We start from the raw sequence: 24,882 nt of genomic DNA on the forward strand, positions 1-24,882 counted from the left end.
TGACACAAACAGATGGAGAGATACACCATGTTCTTGGATTGGAAGAATCAATATTGTTAAAATGACTATACTACACAAAGCAATCTACAGATTCAATGCAAACCCTATCAAATTACCAATGGCATTTTTTTACAGAACTAGAACAACAAATCTTAAAATTTGTATGGAGACACAAAAGACCCCGAATAGCCAAAGCAGTGTTGAGGGAAAGAAACGGACCTGGAGGAATCAGATACCCTGACTTCAGACTATACTACAAAGCTACAGTAATCAAGACAATATGGTACTGGCACAAAAACAGAAAAATAGATCAATGGAACAAGATAGAAAGCCCAGAGATAAACCCACGCACATATGGTCAACTACTCTATGACAAAGGAGGCAAGGATATACATGGAGAAAAGACAGCCTCTTCAATAAGAGGTGCTGGGAAAACTGGACAGCTACATGTAAAAGAATGAAATTAGAACAGTCCCCAACACCATGCACAAAAAGAAACTCAAAATGGATTAGAGACCTAATGTAAGACTGGACACTATAAATCTCTTAGAGGAAAACGTAGGAAGAACACTCTTTGACATAAATCACAGCAACATCTTTTTTGATCCACCTCCTAGAGTAATGGAAATAAAAACAAAAATAAACAAATGGGACCTAATGAAACTTAAAAGCTTTTGCACAGCAAAGGAAACCATAAAAAAGACGAAAAGACAACCCTCAGAATGGGAGAAAATATTTGCAAATGAATCAATGGACAAAGAATCAATCTCCAAAATTTATAAACAGCTCATGTAGCTCAATATTAAAAAAACAAACATCCCAATCCAAAAATGGGCAGAAGACCTAAATAGACATTTCTCCAAAGAAGACATACAGATGGCCAAGAAGCATATGAAAAGCTGCTCAACATTGCTAATTATTAGAGAAATGCAAATCAAAACTACAATGAGGTATCACCTTACACTAGTTAGAATGGGCATCATCAGAAAATCTACAAACAACAAATTATGGAGTGGGTGTGGAGAAAAAGGAACCCTCTTGCACTGTTGGTGGTAATGTAAATTGATACAGCCACTATGGAGAACAGGATGGAGGTTCCTTAAAAACTAAAAATAGTTTTTAAACCATATGACCCAGCAATCCTACTACTGGGCATATACCCAAAGAAAACCATAATTCAAAAAGACACATGCACCTCAATGTTCACTGCAGCACTAGTTACAATAGCCAGGTCATGGAAGCAATCTTAATGCCCACTGACAGACGAATGGATTAAGAAGATGTGGTACATATATACAATGGAATATTACTCAGCCATAAAAAGGAATGAAATTGGGTCATTTGTAGAGACATGGATGGATCTAGAGACTGTCATACAGAGTTAAGTAAGTCAGAAAGAGAAGAACAAATATCATATATTAACGCATATAGGTGGAACCTAGAAAAATGGTACAGATGAACCAGTTTGCAGGGCAGAAACAGAGACACAGAAGTAGAGAACAAACGTATGGACACCAAGGGGGGAAAGCAGTGGTGGTAGTGGTGGTGGTGGTGGTGGTGGTGTGATGAATTGGGATTGACATGTATACACTGATGTGTATAAAATGGATGCCTAATAAGAACCTGCTGTATAAAAAAATAAAATTTAATTTTAAAAAAAGTCATACCTTTTCCCATATAATAAAGTGGGAGACTGAAGAGTAATGTAAGCAGAAAATACCAAACTTCCTGTGCATTCTGCAATAGCATTGGGTCCCCCCCAAAAAAAATTTTTTTAAAAAGGAGTGAGCTGTCTACAGGGGGGTTAAATGGTGTATTTACTGCCACCACCTCTAATTTCACTTTTATGCCCTCCAAATCCTACTGGGTTGGCCAAAATGTTCGTTTGGGTTTCTCCATGTTCCGGAAAAACCAGAACGAACTTTTTTGCCAGGCCAATGTTTTGAAATGTAAATCCCATTATGGAACTCTCTAGTGTAAAATTCTCCAGAGTGTGGCCTCTGCCTACAACATGATGAACTTCAAACCCTTTACTTCTGCTTAGAAGGCTTGCGTGGTACAGCTTACCTCTCTGGCTTCATCTGTCACCACTCTCACCAGATCTAAATTACTCTGGGTTTTCAGTTGCTTGAATGCAGCAGGCTCTCCCGGCCATTACTGGGCTTCTCCTCCATGGTTCTGTCTTTCTAATGTATTATTCCTTCTTCCCATTATAGTTAGCTAACTCTCTTTCATCTGTCAGGTTCCAAATTAGATGCTGCAACTCCAGGAAGCTCTACTTGACCACCAAAATCTGGTTAGGTGCTTCTCCTCTGAGCTCTCAAAGCAACTGTAGGTCTTTGGTTATAGCCCTTACTACCCTGTTTTACAACTACTTGTCTATATCCTTTGGGACACTGTTAAGTTCTGTCTGGTCAGGAACCATGTTTACTTCAGTGCCTAGCACACTGACAGATACATAGGAGTTCAAAATATATTTGTTAAATTAATAAGTAAATACATGAACTAATATGAAGTTCATCATAATCTGGTCCTTTATCTTTCCAGTCTCATTTTCTGCCACTTGCTACCTACACCCAAACACATATTTACACTACTCTAGTTACAGCAAATTACGTGCAGTTCCCTGGACATACTGAGCTCTCTCATGCCTTCTCTGCCTTCTCAGTTGCTGTTCCTTCTATAAGGAACCTTAACCCACTTTAACATTCAGTGAACTCCTATGAAATTCTTAGTTTTAATTATCACATTCCTGAGAGAGGGTGATGCAAGAGGGAAGAGATATGGGAACATATGTATGTGTATAACCAATTCACTTTGTTGTAAAGGAAAAACTAACACACTATTGTAAAACAGTTATACTCCAATAAAGATGTTTTAAAAAAAAATTATCACATTCCTAGTGAAGCCTTCCCTGACTCCTCAACTTCTCCCCAAAGCCAGGTCAATTAGGCCTTCTAAGCTCTGTATATCCTTACTTGTATTATAATGATCTCATCAGTGATCTTACCAAATCCCAGTGCTTAGCAAGGTCCTTAATATATAGTAAACACTTATAAAAAGTTTTCTGAATGCAGAAGGAAATAATAAGCAGGCACATAGGGAGAGGGGATATATTTAAGGAGATCTAAGAGTGGACTAGGGCTTGACTCTAGAAATAAAGAGAAAGGACCCAGGAGAATATTTTGAAAAGATCAACATCCCTTATTAATAGGCTAAACATACAGAGAGTAGGAAATGAAAAGGATAAATCATGAGTGATGTAGGTTTATAAGGTTAGAGAACATAGCCAATAACAGGGAAACTACAAGGGAGAAAATGGGCTTAACACCTACCAACAGATGCTTTACAAATATTAATCGTGGATCATGATATTCAGTTTTTTATACTGATATCTAGAAAAGACACCAGACAATGTGTTATACAGTGCTTAACTGTAAATGCACAGGAAGAGCAAAGTTAAGAAATAACCTTACATGTAGCAATAATACATTTTAAACTTAATAACTTCCAAGAAAGGGTCAGTTTTAAATAGGCATCTCCATATTATATGAAAGGAAAGCACATATATGAATATGTATGGATTAGTCCTCTATTTCATAAGAAGTGATTTGGTATACAAAAAATAGAGTGAAGATGATGGGGATAAAAGACAAAATATAACAGGAAGAAAATAAACTTCAAAATACCTGCATATAATACAGTCTCTATGCGATCTTTAATGTGGGCCCTGCTATTCTCTGAAGCAAGAAGAGGCGTCGTCCCATTAGGAGCTGGAACAACAAGTGGTCCAACTAAAAACGCACACGCTCCCCCAAGATAACTGAGCATTGATGCAATAGCTGTGGCAGTGGCCCGCTCGTCTGCAGAGAACCATGTTGTGGAGAGGAATGGAGCTGCGTTCATTACAGTCGGACCTGCCAATCCATTTAACAGCTGTCCTGCATGGATTAGTCTGCAATCAAACAAATTAAAAGGCTGTGAGGTAGCTGAGACAGGAATGAATCTTCTAGACAAAAAGAAGTTAGCCACACTGCAGTTAACTATGGCAATAAGAATACATATCTGTAAAGACTATGACACACCTGAAACGTAAAGTATGGTGACTCTCTGTGAGGGAGATAAAATACAGCAATAGTCACCCCTTATTCATTTCACAAATATTTACCAAAGCCTCTGATTTGTGTCACACTCCAAACTAAATACGTCCAATAACCTGTTTCATTTGTTATCACAACACTATGTGGAAGCTATTATTATTCCCATTTATTGAGATATGAAAGCTTTGCCTTGGAAAGATAAAGAAACTTGCCCAAGTGCTAACAGGTAAGCTAAGATTTAGACCCAGGTCTGACTCCCAAATCCATACTCTATTAGACTGCCACTCACAGAGACCTAGTAAGTGCCGCCAGCCCTACAAATAACACAGTTAGTTGAGCTCAACATTTCACACCTACTCTGCGCCAGGTGATGGAAATACAAAAAAGAAAGTAATAATTATAGAATCTTCTAATGGAAGAGGAATCAGAGGATCTAGTCTGCACCTGACTAGCTGAATGGCCCTGGGTAATATGTCTTTGTAGGATTCCATTCCTTCTCCTCTAAAATGATGAGATTAGTTTAAATTGAATATTCATGCCTTGAGCATTTGTTAGGTTAAGGTACTATATAATCACAGATCACTAGGTCCCTTCCAGTCCCAATTCTCTGACCATGACTTTAATTGTAAGGGTTAGTGAAAAGCAGTTTCTTGCTTCCATTCCAGTTGTTCTCTTGCTCATCCTTCCTCACTATTCTATTCAGTGCTCTATCCTGTTCCCTGCTGAACACGGAACGTGAAAACCCTTTTCCCACATTTCTTCCTCCACCCCAAAAATATACATTCACATTCAAGAGTAGCCTTGAAGGAGAAAAGAAGCCAGAAGTCCAAAAAGCACAGACAAGAATGGGAAGTGAGTCAACCTCTTCTATCTTGGAGGTAGAGGAAAGGGAAGGAACAGTGTATGTGACATACACATGATACTAACTACTTTTTCTTTCTGTTCCTTTTGCTTCTCAGTCACCATGTGGGTGCCAAATCCTCTTTTTAACAAGTACCATCTTAAGCTACTTAGAAAAAAATTTTCGAATGTAGAAGGAAATAATAAACAGGCATGTGAGGAGATGTAGGGCCCTAATGTAGAAGCATAAGTGAGTGGGAAGTGAAATATGTGCATTATGTCTGCTCAAATCTTTGTAAACGTTGGAAAAGTTATTCAAAGGCAAAATAGCTTCAAGCATCGTTAATATTACTAAATTAAGAAAACCAAATACATTTAAAATTTTTCTCATGTAAGGGGAACTATTTTCTAGATGACAAACACAATTAAACTGCTTATAAACCAAATACCTCCTCCAAATGCCAGAGGGTCCCCAGCTGTCACACAGAAATTTCATCATAGAAATATTCTTGAAACACTGTCATTAAGTGGTTTTAATCATGACTTGTGATGGTACAATAATCAAATGACGCATGGTGGCTCATAAAGGTAACTGCTTTGACATTTAACACCTTTAATGAGGTGTTCCTGAAAGACTCATCTCATCTAGAAGGAGAAGGGTTGGAATGAGTAAGTTTTATTATGCCTAAAAATGTTAAGAGTAGAAGGAGAACATGGAAGAAATGACCTATTAAAAAAAAACTTGAGGGCTTCCCTGGTGGCGCAGTGGTTGAGAGTCCGCCTGCCGATGCAGGGAACGTGGGTTAGTGCCCGGGTCCGGGAGGATCCCACATGCCGCAGAGCGGCTGGGCCCGTGAGCCATGGCCGCTGAGCCTGCGCGTCCGGAGCCTGTGCTCCGCAACGGGAGAGGCCACAACAGTGAGAGGCCCGCGTACCGCAAAAAAAAAAAAAAAAAAAAAAACTTGATAAAATAGTATGAATCCTGAAAACTAAGGTATAAAACTCAAATCATTGTCATGGCTTAACTCTTTGCTACTTGTCACAGTGAAATCATGAATAGATTATGATTTAGATTAGATTATGATTTAGAATAAATATAAATCTAATAAACATTATTAGATTTAGAATAGATTATGATCATTAAGTGTTCCAAGCAGCAAACATAAGAGTCATAGAACATGTGAGCTTGAGATAAGGTAAGGATCATCCAAGTCCAGTTTACTCAATTCTCAGATCAGAATACTTCTCACTATAACATGTATACCTGCTAAAGTAAGTATCCAGAGCATAAATAGCACTACAGACATTTCAGATGTCTACTAAGTCTAAAAGGCCACCAAACTTGGAAGACCAACCTAAAATGTGAATTATCAAAGTGAAAAATCATAGTGAAAAGCAAGCTGTTTTGGTGCTTAAAAATTATTCTAACTTAAATAAATAAGTGCTTTTTTGCATTAAAGTCATCATAAATAAATGCATTCCTCATAAATGAGCTCAGTAAGAGAATTGGGACCTACAGGATTTGGGGTTACCCTCTGAATTCATGGGAAACCTGGCAGGGAAATCCAGTGCCTGCTCCTCCCAGCATCTTTAAATTTTCCAGAACTTAGTTCTGCTCCTTCTTGCACCTATATCCTAGAGTCCCTCAGAGACTGGCACTTACTAAGTTGTTATAAGCACTGCCATCTGGTAAACATGGCATAACACCAATCTGTAATTTAAAGATTTCCATGTTTGCCTGACACTGGTTTCCATCACCTACCATTAACTTACCCTACTTTTCATCTTGTTTATGTTTTCCTTTGCTGTACAAAAGCTTCTAAGTTTCATTAGGTCCCATTTATTTATTTTTGTTTTTATTTCCATTTCTCTAGGAGGTGGGTCATAAAGGATCTTGCTGTGATTTATGTCATAAAGTGTTCTGCCTATGTTTTCCTCTAAGAGTTTGATAGTGTCTGGCCTTACATTTAGGTCTTTAATCCACTTTGAGTTTATTTTTGTGTACAGTGTTAGGGAGTGTTCTAAATTTCATTCTTTTACATGTACCTGTCCAGTTTTCACAGCACCACTTATTGAAGAGGCTGTCTTTTCTCCATTGTATATTCTTGCCTCCTTTATCAAAAATAAGGTGATCATATGTGTGTGGGTTTATCTCTGGGCTTTCTATCCTGTTCCATTGATCTATATTTCTGTTTTTGTGCCATTACCATACTGTCTTGATTACTGTAGCTTTGTAGTATAGTCTGAATGGGAGAAAATATTTGCAAGTGAAACAACTGACAAAGGATTAATCTTCAAAATTTACAAGCAGCTCATGCAGCTGAATATCAAAGAAAACAAACAACCCAATCCAAAAATGGGCAGAAGACCTAAACAGACATTTCTCCAAAGAAGATATACAGATTGCCAACAAACACATGAAAGGATGCTCAACATCACTAATCATCAGAGAAATGCAAATCAAAAGTATAATGTGGTATCACCTCACACCAGTCAGAATGGCCATCATCAAAAAATCTACAAACAATAAATGCTGGAGAGGGTGTGGAGAAAAGGGAACCCTCTTGCACTGTTGGTGGGAATGTAAATTGATACAGTCACTATGGAGAACAGTATGGAGGTTCTTTAAAAAACTAAAAGTAGAACTACCATACGACCCAGCAATCCCACTACTGGGCATATACCCTGAGAAAACCATAATTCAAAAAGAGTCAAAAAAAAAAAGTATGAAAAGGGGCTTCCCTGGTGGTGCAGTAGTTGAGAGTCCGCCTGCCGATGCAGGGGACACGGGTTCATGCCCTGGTCTGGGAAGATCCCACATGCCACGGAGCGGCTGGGCCCGTGAGACATGGCCGCTGAACCTGTGCATCCGCAGCCTGTGCTCCGCAACGGGAGAGGTCACAACAGTGAGAGGCCCACACACCGCTAAAAAAAAAAAAAAGAGTCATGTACCACAGTGTTTATTGCAGCTCTATTGACAATAGCCAGGACGTGGAAGCAACCTAAGTGTCCATCAACAGATGAATGGATAAAGAAGCTGTGGCACATATATACAATGGAATATTACTCAGCCATAAAAAGAAATGAAATTGAGTTATTTGTAGTGAGGTGGATGGACCTAGAGTCTGTCATACAGAGTGAAGTAATTCAGAAAGAGAAAAACAAATACCGTATGCTAACACATATATATGGAATCTATAAAAAAAAAATGTTCTGAAGAACCTAGGGCCAGGACAGGAATAAAGACACAGATGTAGAGAATGGACTTGAGGACACGGGGAGGGGGAAGGGTAAGCTGGGACGAAGTGAGAGAGTGGCATGGACATATACACACCATCAAATGTAAAATAGATAGCTAGTGGGAAGCAGCCGCATAGCACAGGGAGATCAGCTTGGTGCTTTGTGACCACCTAGAGGGGTGGGATAGGGGAGGGAGACGCAAGAGGGAGGAGACATGGGGATATATGTATATGTATAGCTGATTCACTTAGTTATAAAGCAGAAACTAACACACCATTGTAAAGCAATTATACTCCAATAACGATGTTAAAAAAAAAAAAAGCCTTGGGAAAAAAAAAGTACCCTATTTTATGAAATTAACTTGTTTGTAAAAATACATTTAAAAATAATTCAGTTATATATATAAAATATTGTTTTCCCATTTAATAGTAATGCATAGAGGTGTTTTTTTTTTTCTGGAAAAGTGTTGGCCCTAAGACATAATAAAATCATACAAACATTACCATAAATTCTTTAAAATGACAATTAAGGAGAGGAAGTATAAATGGTTCAATACAAGTTGTATTATTTAATTCATTTAACAAAGATGTACTGAGTATTCACTGTGTATTGGGCAGGCACTGTGGTAGCAGTGGGTACATGGGAATATAAAATTAAAAAGCTAAAGCTCTTTAAGTAGAGTAGTTGAAGAGTCACCTACCAGTACTGTATCAGGAATATAAAGAAAAATAAGGCAATAATTAGGCCTAAGCTTGTGGGGCCTGGGACAAGTGTACCGGTAGAGGTCCCTGCACAGCCTCCTTCTCCTCTGACCTCTGGTTCTGCTCTACAACATCAGGGGCTTCGCATACATGCACATAAACCTTAAGGTCCAACTCCATCCAAGCTCCATCTATCCCCTTCCAAACACCTGCCCCTTAGCTACCCCTTGGGCCTAGGGAGCATACCCCAGGGATGCAGTTCACTCTTGGAAGAACAGACCTGGGAAAGAGGTATGCTGCAGGGATTCCTGGGGTCTTGTGTAGCTTGAAAGTGGTGATGAGCAGGGCAGACACATCTCTTTGGCTCTACAGACTCCTCACCCCATAAGGAATGGCAAAACTGAAGGAAAACCAGAGTGGAACACTCTTAGGCATGGAGTCCAGGACAAGGATCCGGTGGCACTACTGGCAACAACAGTGAGGTACAGAGGAAGGATGGTTGGGAGGGCTGTTAAGGTGGTATAATAGATATAATTAAGTGAATGACTGGATATAAGGGGGGGGTACCCATAACTGTAAAAATGTCCAATAAGTGGTTGACTACAGGTTGCAAGGTAAGGAAAGAGGTCTGAGATGAGAGATATATATTGCGTTTGGGGAACAAACTCTGGAGAATACCATCATCTTTTAAATAGTTAGAGGAAGAGGAGACTAGAAAGACAATTGAGAAGGAGCAATTATAGAGTCAGAAAAAAAATAAAACAGGAAAGACTGGTGTCTTAGTAACTAAGGAGAGAAGGGTTTAGAGAAAATGAAAGTGAGGTACCAATAACTTCAGATAAAACAGAAAGAGGGTTTAACTGAAATGTAACCACTGGATTCGGCAACAAGGAGGTCTTGCATGATCTGAGCAGAAGCAGTTTCAGGAGACTGCTGAGGATGGAAGTCGGATACATGAGAAAATGGAAATGTACAATTAGACTATTCATTCTAATTGTTAAAAACAGATGCCAGAACAAAAATTAGGTATATGAACTTGACAGCATGAAAAGGAAAAACACCCGGCTTAAATGAACAATCTGAACTGAAAAGTCTCTCTGCCTTCACATGCTGAAAGATAAATGCAACTTGTTGTGATTGTTGTAATGCTTTCGAAACACTCCTCAAAGAAGCTGGCTTTCAGAAACTCCTACAGAATGATCTGCGCTGACTGTTAAAAACAACACAGAACAACAAAAGAGGTGTGATTCACAACCTTCCGTTAAGTGAAGTAGATCACATAACTTACTGTTACTTTTTCTGTGTCATGATTACATGTTTCAGTTTTGTTTTGCAAGTAGCAGTTAAGTTCCTTGTGGGTAAAGACCACGGTTTCTAAACTCCCCAGAGTGCCTTCCAGGGTGCGAAGGCAGTGTAGATGCTCTCCAGGATCCAAGTACAGGGAAGTGGGGTCACCAAAATACACAACTAACCTGTGTTGTACAAACCTCACAAGGTTCCACCACATACATCACATCAGTTCCACTTGTAAATTTTAAAAAGCTTATATTCAGCAATACAAAAAACAAGGTGATTAATATTTGGGAAACAAAACTTTTAGAAAAAGAAAATGAGAGTGGTTAGAGTGAGGCCAAGGCTTTAGCACTGTCTCCAGCACAGTGCACCCGGGGAGGGCAGGCAGAAGTTAGCAGCATGAGGACGTAGTTTTGTCTCCTGGGCAATAAGCTCTGTAGCAGAAAGGGAGCTCTCTGGAAGCTGACTAGTTAATTAAAGGGGTCTAACTCTTGCTTCCTTGTCTGAAACTTCATGCCTGATGAAGATGGGTATACTCGTATACTCACAGTTAGGAGACTACAGGTGTCCTGACCTTTGCAGGTCAAGCCCTGACAGACGTGCCAAGGTGCAGGGGTGCTGCTCTCCTTCATCCCAGTCTCCTCTCACTGGTCCCTTAATTGACTCCCTCTCCTTGTCTCCCCCTCCCCACCCAACTTCCTTTTCTTCCCTTCTCCCTTGGGTCTTTTTTCTTTGTCCCTTTTTTTTCTCCTTATAGAGCTGCTGCCTACTTCTGAGGCCTAGTTGACACTGTCCCCACAGGCCAGGTGGAAAATAGGGGAATTTCCTTTGTGGGCTGAGAAGAAGATTAGATCAGAGCTTTGGGAGTTTCTCCAGCATCAGCAGAACCAGACAGTAGAGACTAGGAAGTGGGAGGGGCCCACCAGTGTCGGTACTGCTGAGGCTGGCTGGCCCACAGCAGGCATGAAGACACCTAGAATGGCCTGGCCACATCTGCCCCAGCCCTGGGCACCTCAGCCCTCAATTGCTGCCCATGCCCATGGAGAGGCCAAGGCTCAGGGGCACCAAAGTGTGTCATTTCTGTACAGCTGCATTCCTTTTCTTATTATTCAATATACTATAGCTTTTCAAACAAATGCCAATAGCTAAAGTTCAAACTGAAGACCTGTAAGTTCATGTGTTCTCATGTACTTGACATTTTAGCTTGTATTTAATGATATTCTGGTATCCCAACCTTTTGCTTCCTGACATTCTGGAACAAATACCCATGATTCTTAAATTATTTTCTACTTAGAATAATATGATGTTTTAGAATTTGAATTTTTATAGTTGGAAGAGACTTCAAACCTCAGGTAGATAACCCACCCTCTTGATTTTACAGAAAAACTGAGTTCCAGAAAAGCTAATAATACATTTAAAATCACACTTATTTTATAACTTATTTATAACTTTCTTTTCTTCAAAAAGTATTCGTGGGGGGAGTTCCAAAGTCATAAAAATAGCTAATGGCTAAGCCAGGACTAGAAATCAGAAGTAAATCTGATTTCACCAGTCCACAAATCTTTTTTTTAAATTAAATTTAATTTTTTTAAATACAGCAGGTTCTTATTAGCTATTTATTTATTTATTTGTTTGTTTGTTTATTTATGGCTGCATTGGGTCTTTGTTGCTGCGTGCGGGCTTTCTCTAGCTGTGGGGAGCGGGGGTTACTCTTTGTGGCGGTGCACGGGCTCTAGGCAGGCGGGCTTCAGTAGTTGTGGCGCACGGGCTTAGTTTCTCAGCGGCACGTGGGATCTTCCTGGACCAGGGCTCGAATCCGTATCCCCTGCACTGGCAGGCGGATTCTTAACCACTGCACCACCAGGGAAGCCCTAGCTATCTACTTTATATATATTAGTGTATATATGTCAATCCCAATCTCCCAATTCATCCCACCACCACCCCTGCTCCCCGCTTTCCTCCCTTGGTGTCCATACATTTGTTCTCTACATCAGTCCACAAATCTTTCTACTCTTCCACATGGCCTCCATTCTGAAGGTTCTCTGTAACTAACATTAATGATAAAGATCATTGATTACTGAGATAACCCGAGGTTCTCAGATCCAAAGGCATGCAGTAGCTGGCATATTTTTATTCTATGCAGAGATGTACTTTATAAAGCTTTATTATGACTAGCACTGGGGATAACATTAGAGAGTTGGCTTTTTAGAAACTGAGCAGGTATTTCCTCAGTGTAAATCCAGCATTCTTAAATTCTATGTATTTTTAATGAGAAATGATTTAGAATCTATAGGAATACTTATCTCTAACACTCAATATGCCAGTGGTTCACAAGCTTTCTCCCAATTCCCCATTCTTAATCATCCTGCATGAGAATAAACTCATGTGTTACAGGATTTCCTGGATATTGAAAATGGTCTAAAGTGTTAGAAGTAGTTTTCCTTTATTTAGCCCAAGAAGGCAATAAAAAGGGTCAGAGATGCTATGAATTAATTACAGGAAAAAGGAAGTTAGGAAGGGAGAAATAGAGTGAAATGGTGAAAAGGAATGAGCCTTCTAAAGATTTTTACCATAGCTTCAGTTTTCTTTTATGAAAATCTATTTCCCTTTTGTACCCTTTAATAATTTTGGCCAATTATGATCCAATTAAAAATATCTACTGCATATCTACTATGGTCAAGGCACCTACAGCAGACACTAAAGGGAATATAAAGATAAGAACTATAGTCTTGGCCTAAAGAAGCTTATAATAATAACATATCAAGTACAGTTACAGAAAGTTCATTAAAAAACACAGTGAAAAGAATATTGGGTTAGATATCAAAAGACTCAGCTTCTAGACTTATCTAAATTTATTAACTGTATAATCTTTGGTGAATCGCTTATTCTCTTTCATTTCAATCTCCCCAAAGGTACTTTATCTCACAGGATTTTTATTAAGGCCAAATACAATAATCTCTCAGCAAAGCATGGGAGAAAAATGGACTTAGTCCTGGTCTGAGAGAGTCCTACCTCCCCTCACTTTGTCTCATAACATTATTTTTGTCTCATAACTTTTATTTTGTCCTCTTAGTTTAAAAGTATTTTATATATATACTCGTAGTAGAAAAGAAGTGCATAGAGAAGAAAAAATCCATAAATTCAATGATTAACTCATATAACCATTCCTAATATTTTGATTTTTCAGTCTTTTTTTCCTTTCAGTTTTTTTTTCAATGCATCTCTCAATCAAGACAGGCACAGGTAATCATAGATATCAAGTTGAATATACAGGTTTATGCACTAAATCATTTTAACTTTATAGTCTATAATAAGCATTTCTCATTTCATTCTTTATATCATAATTGTTGATGGCTCCACTGATAGTCTATCATACAGATGTACAAAAATTCATTTAACATTTTCCTAATGTTTGTTACTTATTTGTTAATATTAATAATGGTGTTGTGAGAACCTTTGTATGAAAATATTTGCCATTTCCAAATTATTTCCTTCAGGTCAATAAGTCAAAGGTTATGAACATTTTAGATCTTATGAAATACACTCCAAAGTTGTATTTCAGAAGAGACTGTAGCAATTTACAGTCCCATCAGTAGTGGTCAACAGTCCTGCCTCACCAGTATTGAATACCACTATTTAAAAAATACTCACCTAAAAATAAAGAAAAAAAATTTTAATAGAAAAATAAAAATTACACACATATACACAAAGTTGGTGTGTTAGTTTTCTATTGCTGTTATAACAAATTACCACAAACTTAGTGGCTTTAAGACAACATTCACTTATTCTCTTACATTTCTGTAAATCAGAAGTCCAACATGGGTCTCACTGAGCTAAAATCAAGGTGTGGCATGGCTATGTTCCTTTCTGGAGGCTCTAGAGAAGGATATGCTTCCTTGTCTTTCCCAGCTTCTAGCAGCCACCTGCATTCCTTGGCTCCTGGCCACCCTCTTCTGTCTTCAAAGCCAGCAACAGTGGTTTGAGTCCTTCTCACACTGCATCTCTCCGACTTCCTCTTCTATCTCTCCTTTTAGGACTTTTGTGATTACATTGGGCCCACCTGGATAACCCAGGATAATCTCCCTATTTTAGGGTCAGATGATTAGCAAACTTAATTCCACCTACAATCGTAGTTCTCTTTTGCCATGTAACAGAACACATTCACAGGTTCCAGATATTAGAACATGGACATCTTTGGGGGATGGGGGTGTTATTCTGTCTGTCACACTTGGTAAGGCCAAAAGGGATCTCCTTGTTTTAATTTGCATTTCTTTTTTTGACTACTGGTCTTTTTTCTCATTGGTATATTACAATTTTTCTTATTTTGAATGAGTGCTTAATATATTTATTTGTATTATTTACCTGTTTTTGCCCTTATTTTGACAAATATTTTCTCCTGTTGGTCAATTTTGTTTTAAGCTTAACAATTTGTGCACTCAACAGTTTGTAAGTGGTAACATCAATTTTTCTCTTTATAATTTTCCTGTTTTTCATGCTTTAGAAAAAAATTCCTATGTAGAGATCAGATAAATATTCCTATATATCGTTTTCCAACTAAATATTTAACCATTTAATTCATCTGAATTTATTTTGATGCATAGTATAAAACGAGGATCTAAACTGATCTTTTCCTCCTAAATAGCCAGTTTGCTTGTGGTAGAGACAATAAACTATCCCCCAGTGTCCATTCTCTCTATTTTCCTTTTAATTACAGAGCACGCCAAGTCTGCGCTGGGGTGAGCTACAGTCTGCATTTCCAAGCTCCCCCTGCAGTGAGGTGGGGTCTTGTTACCAAGTTTGGGCCCATGTGATGAGAGTGGGAGAATTTCAAGGTCACCTCCTTGAAGATAAAATGCTCTCCCTGGTCTCTCTCTCCCTCTTCCTGTGGGATGAAATGTGACTACAGTGAAGATAAATCCACTCTAGACTGTCCTGCCAAGGCATCTCCCTAGGGAAGCAACAAGATAGAGGGAACTTAGTTTCGTTTGTAGAACAGAGCTGCCTAGGCCCTGGCCCACCTGCCAACTCTGGACGATCACATAAGAAAGAAATACTATCTTGTTTCAGCCATTATATTTTGAGACTCCTCACTATAACCGCTTAACTGTTCCCTGATTGAGAAATTAGCTCCAGAATTAGGATTCTGCATTCAGAAAGGCATAACATATTTGGCACTGACTTAGTGGTTAGGCTGCAGGCTGAAAAGGCAGGTGACTTGTGAGATGCAGCAAAACCACTGCTTGTGATTATCTGCAACTGGCTGGAAAAAAATCAGAACACTACTCTGTTTCCTGCCCCTTGCTGCTTTTAGGATGGCACTACAAGAGAGATGGAGCCAGGCAAGTGGTAGCTGGTTTGCAAGCACAGAAGGAAGGGACAAGAGCTCTGCTAACAGGGTTTCTCTCTGCCCAAGGCCTACTATCCAAATTTAATGAGAATCCAGGAATTTGAAGCCTCAGGTTGCTTCTGTATCCTAAAATGGCAGGAAATAACATCCTTCAGAGCCTGTCTAGTGCAAAGATCAAACTAAAGGTGTTATTTTCCTACCCAGGCCTTTTTTCAGATGGCATCTCGGTAGCCACCACAAAATTGAGGGAAAAGGGATGAGCTGAGCACAGAAGGAGTAAAGGAAAGGAGATTCAGCAGGTGTAAGAAACACAACCATAAGTAAAAATCTTTGGATGTGGCTACATTTACATGAACCCACTGGATGTAAATAGAGAAGCCTACTAAATGTTTGAGGGAAGTGTATCACCAAAGACACCGCAAAACGGTTCTATGAAGCTTTAAGATGCTTGATTCCTAAAGTAATGAGGTCCCCAAATCAGTATCAGGCAGAAAGTGAAACACAACAGCTGTGTAGCCCCTAAGAATGGCATAGCCTCCAACTTCAGGTGTATTCGCTAAGAAGAATGGACCAAAAATGAGCCTTCCCAAGGACAAAGCCAAAATCACAAAGAACAATCAAAGGGGTTACTCCCAGAGAACCACAAAGACCTGATAGAAGCCAGAGACTCTGGACTTTGAGTTGGACACAATAACTGGACAGGACTGTGGGTCTTCTCCTTTGAGGAAAGATGAATATGTTCTTTGCATGGGAAGAGGGGGTACGTGGAGACATTTGATAGCACTGTCTCCTTACATCCATTCTCCCTTCCTTTTGTTACAGCATCCATGCATTTTTGTTGTTATTTCTTAAATTTATTTTCAAACCAACTTTGTTACCTGGGACAGAGAACAAATCCTCCCACTTCTACAAAAAGAAATGAAATATGACATTCCATGGCAAAAATGAGACTTCCACAATCATGCTAACAGGAAGTACTTGTTTCTAGCTGAGATTTCCTACCCAGAGGAGTACTGCTTAATTTAGTGCCTTGTACCATTATTTCTGTTTATGCTGTGATAGCTATATCTTTTTTTTAAAAGTATCTTTGCATTTTAACTGGGGACATGGCTGCTGAGCTACATTTCCAGCTCCCCTTGCAGATACGTGTGGCCATGTACTAAGTTTGTACCAATGGGATGTGAGTAGAATTGATACATACAGCTTCCTAGTCATCACTTAAAGAGGTAGTCATTTGCCCTGGATGTCCTATTTCCCCTTCCTGTGGGCTAGAATGAAAGCACTGATGATGAGCCAGCTTTGACCACTTGGACAAAGATATCACCCCAGGGATGTTAGAACAACAGAAAAGGAACTTGGGTCCCTGAAACAGAGCTGCCTACATGCCTGGAGCAGCCCACTATCTTTTAGACTGTTTCTTGGTAGAAAAATAAACTTCTATTTATTGAGCTTGTATATTTTTTATCTCTTTACACAGCTTAGCCTATGCTTTACAAATACACAGACTGTCAATAAATGTTGACTGCCAAGTTATGAATTTAAATAATGAAATCTGAAATCTGCAAACCAACATTTGTTAAGAATGTCTATTATGTTCATTTTCCCATTCTCTTCAAAAGTGCTTATATTTTTATATTATTTTGTAAGTTAGATATCATATTTGCAACACATATGTTTCCTAGTTTGTATTTTAATTTTATGATTTTTTTTTTTTGGAAGCATGAGGGTTCAAATGTTTATGTAGTCAAATCTACAAATCCTTCCCTTCTGATTTCTTTCACTGTTTTTATACTTGGAAAAGCAATCTCTTTAGGGATAAGATTAATTTTCTCTTATACTGTTTCATTTTAAATATGAAGCTCATCAATCCGTCAGGAATATATTTTAATGCACACTGTATGGTTAAGTATCCACATTTCTTTTTCTAATACGTAACCAATTTGCCCAAACACATAATAGATAAATCTATTTAATAAAATATGCTTTATTTAGTAACCCTACTGATTTATGTGTTTATTATTATATGTTAAATTATTACCAATGTCTACTTCTGGCCTATTTTGTTCCTGTAATCATTCTGTTGCAGATAAAATAATCTTTTACTTGTTTGTGCCTTTCCGTATTAATAGGAAAAAAAAAATCTATGGCAAATCTTTATTCAGAAGAAAAGAATAAACAGACATTTGCAACAGACTTTGAATATATTCTCCATAACTTTCAACTCAGTTTACTCTGAAAATCCTATTAACATTTGTGATTATGATTATGTACAGTAAGGAGAGACAGGGTTATAAACCAGGGAGGGGGGGTTCAGGGGATTTCTGGATTTCTAACCTGGGTGATGGGAACATAGTTGTCTTTTTCATGATTATTTCACTAAACTATACATAAATGTTTTATGTACTCTTCTTTTCTTTTGTGGTACGCGGGCCTCTCACTGTGGTGGCCTCTCCCGTTGTGGAGCACAGGCTCCGGACGCGCAGGCTCAGTGGCCATGGCTCACGGGCCCAGCCGCTCCGCGGCACGTGGGATCTTCCCAGACCGGGGCAGACCGGGGCACGAACCCGTGTCCCCTGCATCGGCAGGCGGACTCTCAACCACTGCGCCACCAGGGAAGCCCCTATGTTCTCTTCTATATGTATACTATATTTAACAAAAAAAGTAAATTTAAAAATTCATATATGATATTATAGGTCCTTAGAAGAAATGTCTCAGAAATAATCACATTACAAAGACAATCAAAGGGGAAAAAAAAAGTATCTTCCAAAAATCTAAAGATCACTTTACATATCTTCTATTGGCTTTTTCCCCTGTTAAATGCTTATTATGAGGAGTTAATCTCCTACCAATCTTTCTTATCTGAATCCCATCTGACCATTATGGAGAAATATATTCATGAATCTGACCTCTGGAGTTTTAAGAGTTAAATTGCAAATAAAACTATTAAAGAGAACATAAATCTTAATCTGCTTTAAAATAAGACATTAAAAATATTATGTGATTATACTGTAGGATGGGCAAGTACAATGCAGTTACTATTTAAAGTGAGGATGCTACGTACCTAGGGCAGTCAGGCTGTCAAACTTAAAATGAGTATAAAATTAACTAAAGGAGCTTGTTAAGACTAAATGAGTGGGACTGGGGTGGAGCCTAGGGATCTGTATTTTTAATAAGCAGCTTATCTGTGGACCATACTTTTAGAACACAATGATCAGAATCCTATGTATTTTACAGAGAAGAGTCTTCATTCTTAAATCTACCAATTGTTCATTTTTATATCAAAGGGTTTATATTTCTATACAGGGGAAATTTATATATAACCCTTCCTTGCCTTTCCTTCTTTTATTCTCATTACTGAAGATCTGATGTGTTCATTTTAGTTTCTCTTAACTAGTGTTTTCAGTCCAAAAGGTGATATATTCACATGGTAAAAATATTCTCAAGCAGAGAAAAGAGTATAAAACAAAAAGTAAATCTCCTTTCTACCCCAGACTTCCAGGTTCCCAGGCTTCCTCCTCAGAAACCACCAATGGTAATGGTTTCTTTCAGAAACAGTCCTTACCAAATACATATCTCCCACTTTTTTCTAAGTAGGAATATATTAAACATAACATTAAAAACTTTGTCTTTTATAAAACTCAGTGATATATCTTGGAGATATTTCCAAATCAGCCCTTACAGAACTTTCACCTCCTTTTCACGGCTACATACTTATTCTACTATATACTTCACCATCACTAGTCCTTTGTGGAAGACATTTGGGTTGCATCCAGCCTTTTGCTATTACAGGCAAAGCCACACAAATGTGATTTTCCTTACAAACTGGTAGAGCTTTATATGTGGGCTAATTTTCTAGAAGGACAAATATTGGGTTAAAGGACATGTGCATTTTGAATTTGATAAATACTGCAAAAATGCCCTCTAAATAGGATGTCCCAAATTGTTTGCACATCAGCAACACCTATTTTTCCCTATACCCCAGGCAACAAAGCACATCATACTTTTTCACCTTTGCCAATAAACATATAATTGCTCTTTTAATTTTCATTTGTTTAATTATTTTTTTAAATGGTTTGCCTCTTTTTAAAAAATATTTATTTATTTATTTGGGGCTGCGTTGGGTCTTCGTTGCTGTGCGCGGGCTTTTCTCTAGTTGCGGTGCACAGGCTTCTCCCTGTGGTGGCTTCTCTTGTTGCAGAGCACCGGCTCTAGGTGCGTGGGTTTCAGTAGTTGTGGCTCGTGGGCTCTAGAGTGCAGGCTCTAGAGCGCAGGCTCAGTAGTTGCGGTGCATGGGCTTAGTTGCTCGGCAGCATGTGGGATCTTCCCGGACCAGGGCTCGAACCCATGTCCCCTTCATTGGCAGGCGGATTCTTAACCACTGCACCACCAGGGAAGCCCTCATTTCTTTAATTATGATGAAGTTGTTGAGCATCTTAAGATTTGTATTTCAATTTCTGTAATTACTTGCTCATATCTATTACCCATTTTCCTACTGACTTGCTATTTTTCTTATTGATTTGACAGAGTTCTTTTCAACTAAGGAGATTATCCATTTCTTATTGTTGCAAACATTTCACAGTTTTTAACTTGCCTTTTGACTATGTTTTATAGTGTATTTAATCACGCAAACATTTTACTTTTTTTTTTTTTTTTTTTTTTTTTGCGGTATGCGGGCCTCTCACTGTTGTGGCCTCTCCCGTTGCAGAGCACAGGCTCCGGACGTGCAGGCCTAGCGGCCATGGCTCACGGGCTTAGTTGCTCCGCGGCATGTGGGATCTTCCCGGACCAGGGCACGAACCCGTGTCTCCTGCATCGGCAGGCGGATTCTCAACCACTGCGCCACCAGGGAAGCCCTCTACATTTTTATGTAGTCAAAAGTATTAAGCTTTTCTATGGCTTCTGGGATTTGTGTCTTAGTTGGAAGGTCTTCCCCATTTTAAGATTATTAAAAACCAGTCTCATTTTCTAATACTTCTATGGTTCATTTTTTATATTTAAATGCTTGATCCAATTGGAATTTACTTAAGTGGTAAGGCAGAGATTTAGAGCTCTTCATTTTTTTTTTTTCAGATAGCTGAGCAGTTATCATAAAACCATTTAGTAAACAATTCGTCGTTTTCTGGTATGGTCATTTTAAATGTAATATTGCCAGCTACAAAGCATTTCACAATAGAGTGTATTTCTAGAAAATCTGTGTTTACTAGAACCATACTATTTAACTATCTAACACATGTTAGTAATCTATTAATATTAATGAAAATTACACTGAATTGAAAGATAATATGAGAATCACTGGATACACCCTATGATTAAAAGCTGATATGACCTACTATAAGTTCACCTTCTAGAAGTTTGTAAATTGTTTACTGGGCATGCTATATTGTATTTCACACTATAAAGTAATGCCATCTGGTGCGATAGAGCAATGCCACCCGTAATTTTTTTGGTATGATTTGCTTCCCAATCATAGAAAACATGCTTTATAGTTCATTATTCTAAGTTCTTAATTTATTTGTGATGTTAATAAAAGTGGCAAAATAATTTTGCTTGAATTTTCATTGGTACTCTGCAGATGAAAGAAATATTGATACTATGAAGAGGTAGACCACCGTTAGGAAGGTGGTAATAATAGTTGTATTGAGGAAAGGTCTTGTCAGAAAACTGCTACTCTCATGTCTTAAGACTCATAGAAGATAAAATACAGGAAGTAAAAGGTGCAGGGACACTGTTCAGAAGGCTGGGTCAGAAGCTCAAAAAGCTCCAAGTGGAACAGGGCACAGAAAAAGATTGCTAAATACTTGTTTCAGTGCTAGCCAAATGCATATTAAAGGTCTCTATCCCTTCCTCTTCAGTGTCAGATGGAGACTGAAGCTTAAAAGTGGTGATCTATTGAAACTACTAGTCAAAATACACATTCTAATTGCAGCATTTTCATTTTAATAGCTGCATATGCATTGTTAATAATACTGCTCTAAAGAAATAATGTATGGACATAAAGTGAAGTCTCATTTCAAGGGGATAATATCCTAACATTCCTTATAGGTGAACACACAAAGACAGAAAATTCAACTTTTACTTTCTTTCTATGAAAAGTTCAATCTCTCATAACTCTTTATTTCTCTTTCTTTCCTTTCCTATCTTTGTTTACATTTCTTTATGAGCTCTATTTTTCATACGATTTTCTCTTCCAACAGAATCAACTCTTTATTCCTATAATTTTATATCTGAAAAGGATATGAAGGGATAAAAGATTAGAGAGAAGCAATAGAATGGACGGCCCAAACAGAAGAAAAGCTAACAAAAATACCAGTAGGCAGTTTTTTGTTTTTTGGTGGTATGCGGGCCTCTCACTGCTGTGGCCTCTCTCCTTGCCGAGCACAGGCTCTGGACGCACAGGCTCTGGACGCACAGGCTCAGCGGCCATGGCCCCACGGACCCACGGACCCACGGGCCCAGCTGCTCCACGGCATGCGGGATCCTCCCGGACCGGGGCACGAACCTGTGTCCCCTGCATCCGCAGGCGGACTCCCAACCACTGCGCCACCAGGGAAGCCCCTAGTAGGCATTCCTAAAGAATGCATTGTTGAATTTAAGCTTACACTGAAATCTATACTTAAAGACTGTAGACGCTTAAAAAAAACTGGATATTTGAAAAATTAAGAACATCTCAAACACAATGAAACTCATCTGTTAAAACCTCACGCAGAAGGACAGGAAATGAAGACCAATGTTCCACAGGAACCCAAATGATTTTGCAATCTGCCTTTTTTTTTTTGCAGTACGCGGGCCTCTCACTGTTGTGGCCTCTCCCGTTGCGGAGCACAGGCTCTGGACGCACAGGCTCAGCGGCCATGGCTCACGGGCCCAGCCGCTCCGCGGCATGTGGGATCTTCCCGGACCGGGGCACAAACCCGTGTCCCCTGCGTCGGCAGGCGGGCTCTCAACCACTGCGCCACCAGGGAAGCCCTATCTGCCTTTTAAAATATGAAACACATGTACTCTAAATTTTCTGGAAAGATAACGTATTTTGAAAATTTGAAAAGGAACAGCATTTATTTTGAAGTGAAAAATTCTGTTCCAAATGAAAGTCAACATCTTGTACCTAAAATCCATTCCTTCCTCCTCCTGTGCTCCATGTCTCTATTAATGGAATCAACAATTTCAGAGTCTCCAGAGTGCAACTCAATCATATCACCTCTCATATCTTTCTCTCATGTTCTCTCTCGCATCTGTGCTATCCTTTCCATTCCTACAACTTCCCAGGGCAAGGGAGTCATTCTGGATTCCTCACTTTCTCTTATTCCCTTTATTCAATCCACTGGCAAATCCTTCAAAATATAATCGGAATTTGACCACTTCTCAACACCACCACTGCCATCACTATGTCTCAAGCCACCATCATCTCTCATCACCTGGTTTATTTTACTGGTTCCCTACCTGGTCTCCTCACTCTTGCCCTAGACCTTCAACATCAGTCTATTCTTAATAAAGCAGCCTGTGACCATAGTTCTCCTCGGCTCAAAGCTGCTAATGATGTCCTAGCTCAGAAAAAGGTGATGTCCTTACGAGGTCTTGAAGGACCTTGTCTCACACTCCCGCCACCACCCATAACTGTGCTAGTCTAATTTCCTACCACGCTTCCCATGAAGTCTCTGGTTCAGCAGCTCCAGCCCTACCAGCCTCCCTGCCAGGCGTGCTCTTCCCTTCCCACCCTTTATCCTTGCTCTTCTCTCTGCCTGAAATGCTTGTCCACTACATAATGCATTGTCCATTCATTCCTTCAAGCTTTTTCCCCAAAAGGTATCTTCCCAGTAAGAGTTTTTTTGCCCACTCTTTCTGAAATTTCACCATCCTTCCACAGACATTTCAAATCCTTCTTTCCTATTTTATTTTTCTTTCCATAGCACATACTATATATTTAACTTATTTATCTAGGTTATTGCCAGTCTCCCCAACTGGAATGTAAACTCCATGAGGTACAGATTTTTCTATTGTGTTTTCTGCTATATTCCCCATGTACAGAAGAGAGCTTGGCACACAGGAGGAGGGAGCTCAGTGAATTTTGTCGAATAAATGAACTAATAAATGAAAAAAGAAATAAAACAAAACAATGACTCCAGCTTGGGCTCTCACTGCATCTTTCCAGGCCTCCTGCTGGCACTCTCAACCCTCTGTAATCAATCCTACAGACTTCAAATCAATAGTTTACCTCATATATGTCTGATCCTATTGCTGCTGATTAAGAACCTAAGTGGCTCCCAACTGTCCAGTGAGAAACTGCAGTTCTACAGGATGGCATCAATATCCTTCACATTCAGGATACCCTTTTCTAAACTCATCTCTTTATATTCCATTCTTATGTCTTATTCTGTACACCAGTGTCTCCCAAACTTGAGTAATTTATGCTCCTTTTTAAGGGGAAAAATTTTCTCAATGGCTCTTAAGGTCAAATCCAAGGATCCCAGTTTGATAAATACTAGGAAACTGACATCCTGGTGAATAAAAATGTCTTTTAATTACAGATTATTATTGGTTAAAAAAACTTTTAATATTATAACCAAAAGGAAAACAAAATTTTTTACATCTTCATATACCCTGCAGCCCCTGAGAATAAATCCATGGACCCCAGGTACAGAAATGCTGCTGTACAGAAATGAAGCTACCTACCCATCCTGGAAGAGGCCTGTGCTTACCTGCCTCTGTGCCATTGTTTCTGTTGTTCCTCTACCCTAGAATATCATTCCCCTAACTATAGTTATCAAAATTCTACTTATCCTTCAATGCTTACTTTAATTATCACCTTCTTCATGAGCCCTTCCTTTTGAGATCCTCAGCCAAAACTTATCTTAGTCTCTTGAGGCAATTTTATAAATCTTCTATGGCATTAACTACATTATTCTTCCTTATGTTATACTATTATTTTCCCATGGTTATAGCTCCCAGATAGCATGAAGATTAACTTGTTCTCTATTTATTTACACAACAACTAGTATAGTGTCTTCCACATGACAACTAATAAATGTCCTCTGAATTAATCACATCAGGAAAAAAAATGGTACTATAAATATGACCCTCTACTGATCTTAAAAATGGAACTGTTTACTCACAGCTTATAACCAAACATATATAATATACTCATAACAAAAGAGAAAAATGTGGAGAAAAAATTTTAAGTTATTTATATGATTTACCTTCTTTTAAGCATTAAGTCTGATATAGGTATGCATCTTAGACCAGTTCCCAAAACCATAAGGAAAGATGTCAGAAGCACAGTTATCCGAAGACCTAAAAGGAAACAAAAATATCTGGATTATTTTCTATTTTCTTTTCAAGTAAGTCAATATTAAGAACAAAGATTTTT

At 38.7% G+C, this 24,882-nt stretch overlaps 1 protein-coding gene across 2 annotated transcripts in view; it reads right to left on the reverse strand.

Annotated features, from left to right (window-relative positions):
- Positions 1 to 24,882, reverse strand: part of SLC49A4 (solute carrier family 49 member 4) — a 108,246-nt gene that overhangs the window by 73,845 nt on the left and 9,519 nt on the right. For both annotated transcript variants that reach the window (XR_010840746.1, XM_059064403.2), the window contains exons 2-3: positions 24,713 to 24,806; positions 3,690 to 3,955 (exon numbers count right to left, since the gene is read on the reverse strand). Coding sequence is in view for 1 of the 2 variants with exons in the window: in XM_059064403.2 (XP_058920386.1) it covers positions 3,690 to 3,955; positions 24,713 to 24,806 (360 nt within the window). In the remaining variant the exon portion in view is untranslated. The remainder of the gene's footprint in view (positions 1 to 3,689; positions 3,956 to 24,712; positions 24,807 to 24,882) is intronic.

Source organism: Kogia breviceps, chromosome 5 (genome assembly GCF_026419965.1).
Source record: "Kogia breviceps isolate mKogBre1 chromosome 5, mKogBre1 haplotype 1, whole genome shotgun sequence".
Taxonomy (NCBI): Eukaryota; Metazoa; Chordata; class Mammalia; order Artiodactyla; family Physeteridae; genus Kogia; species Kogia breviceps.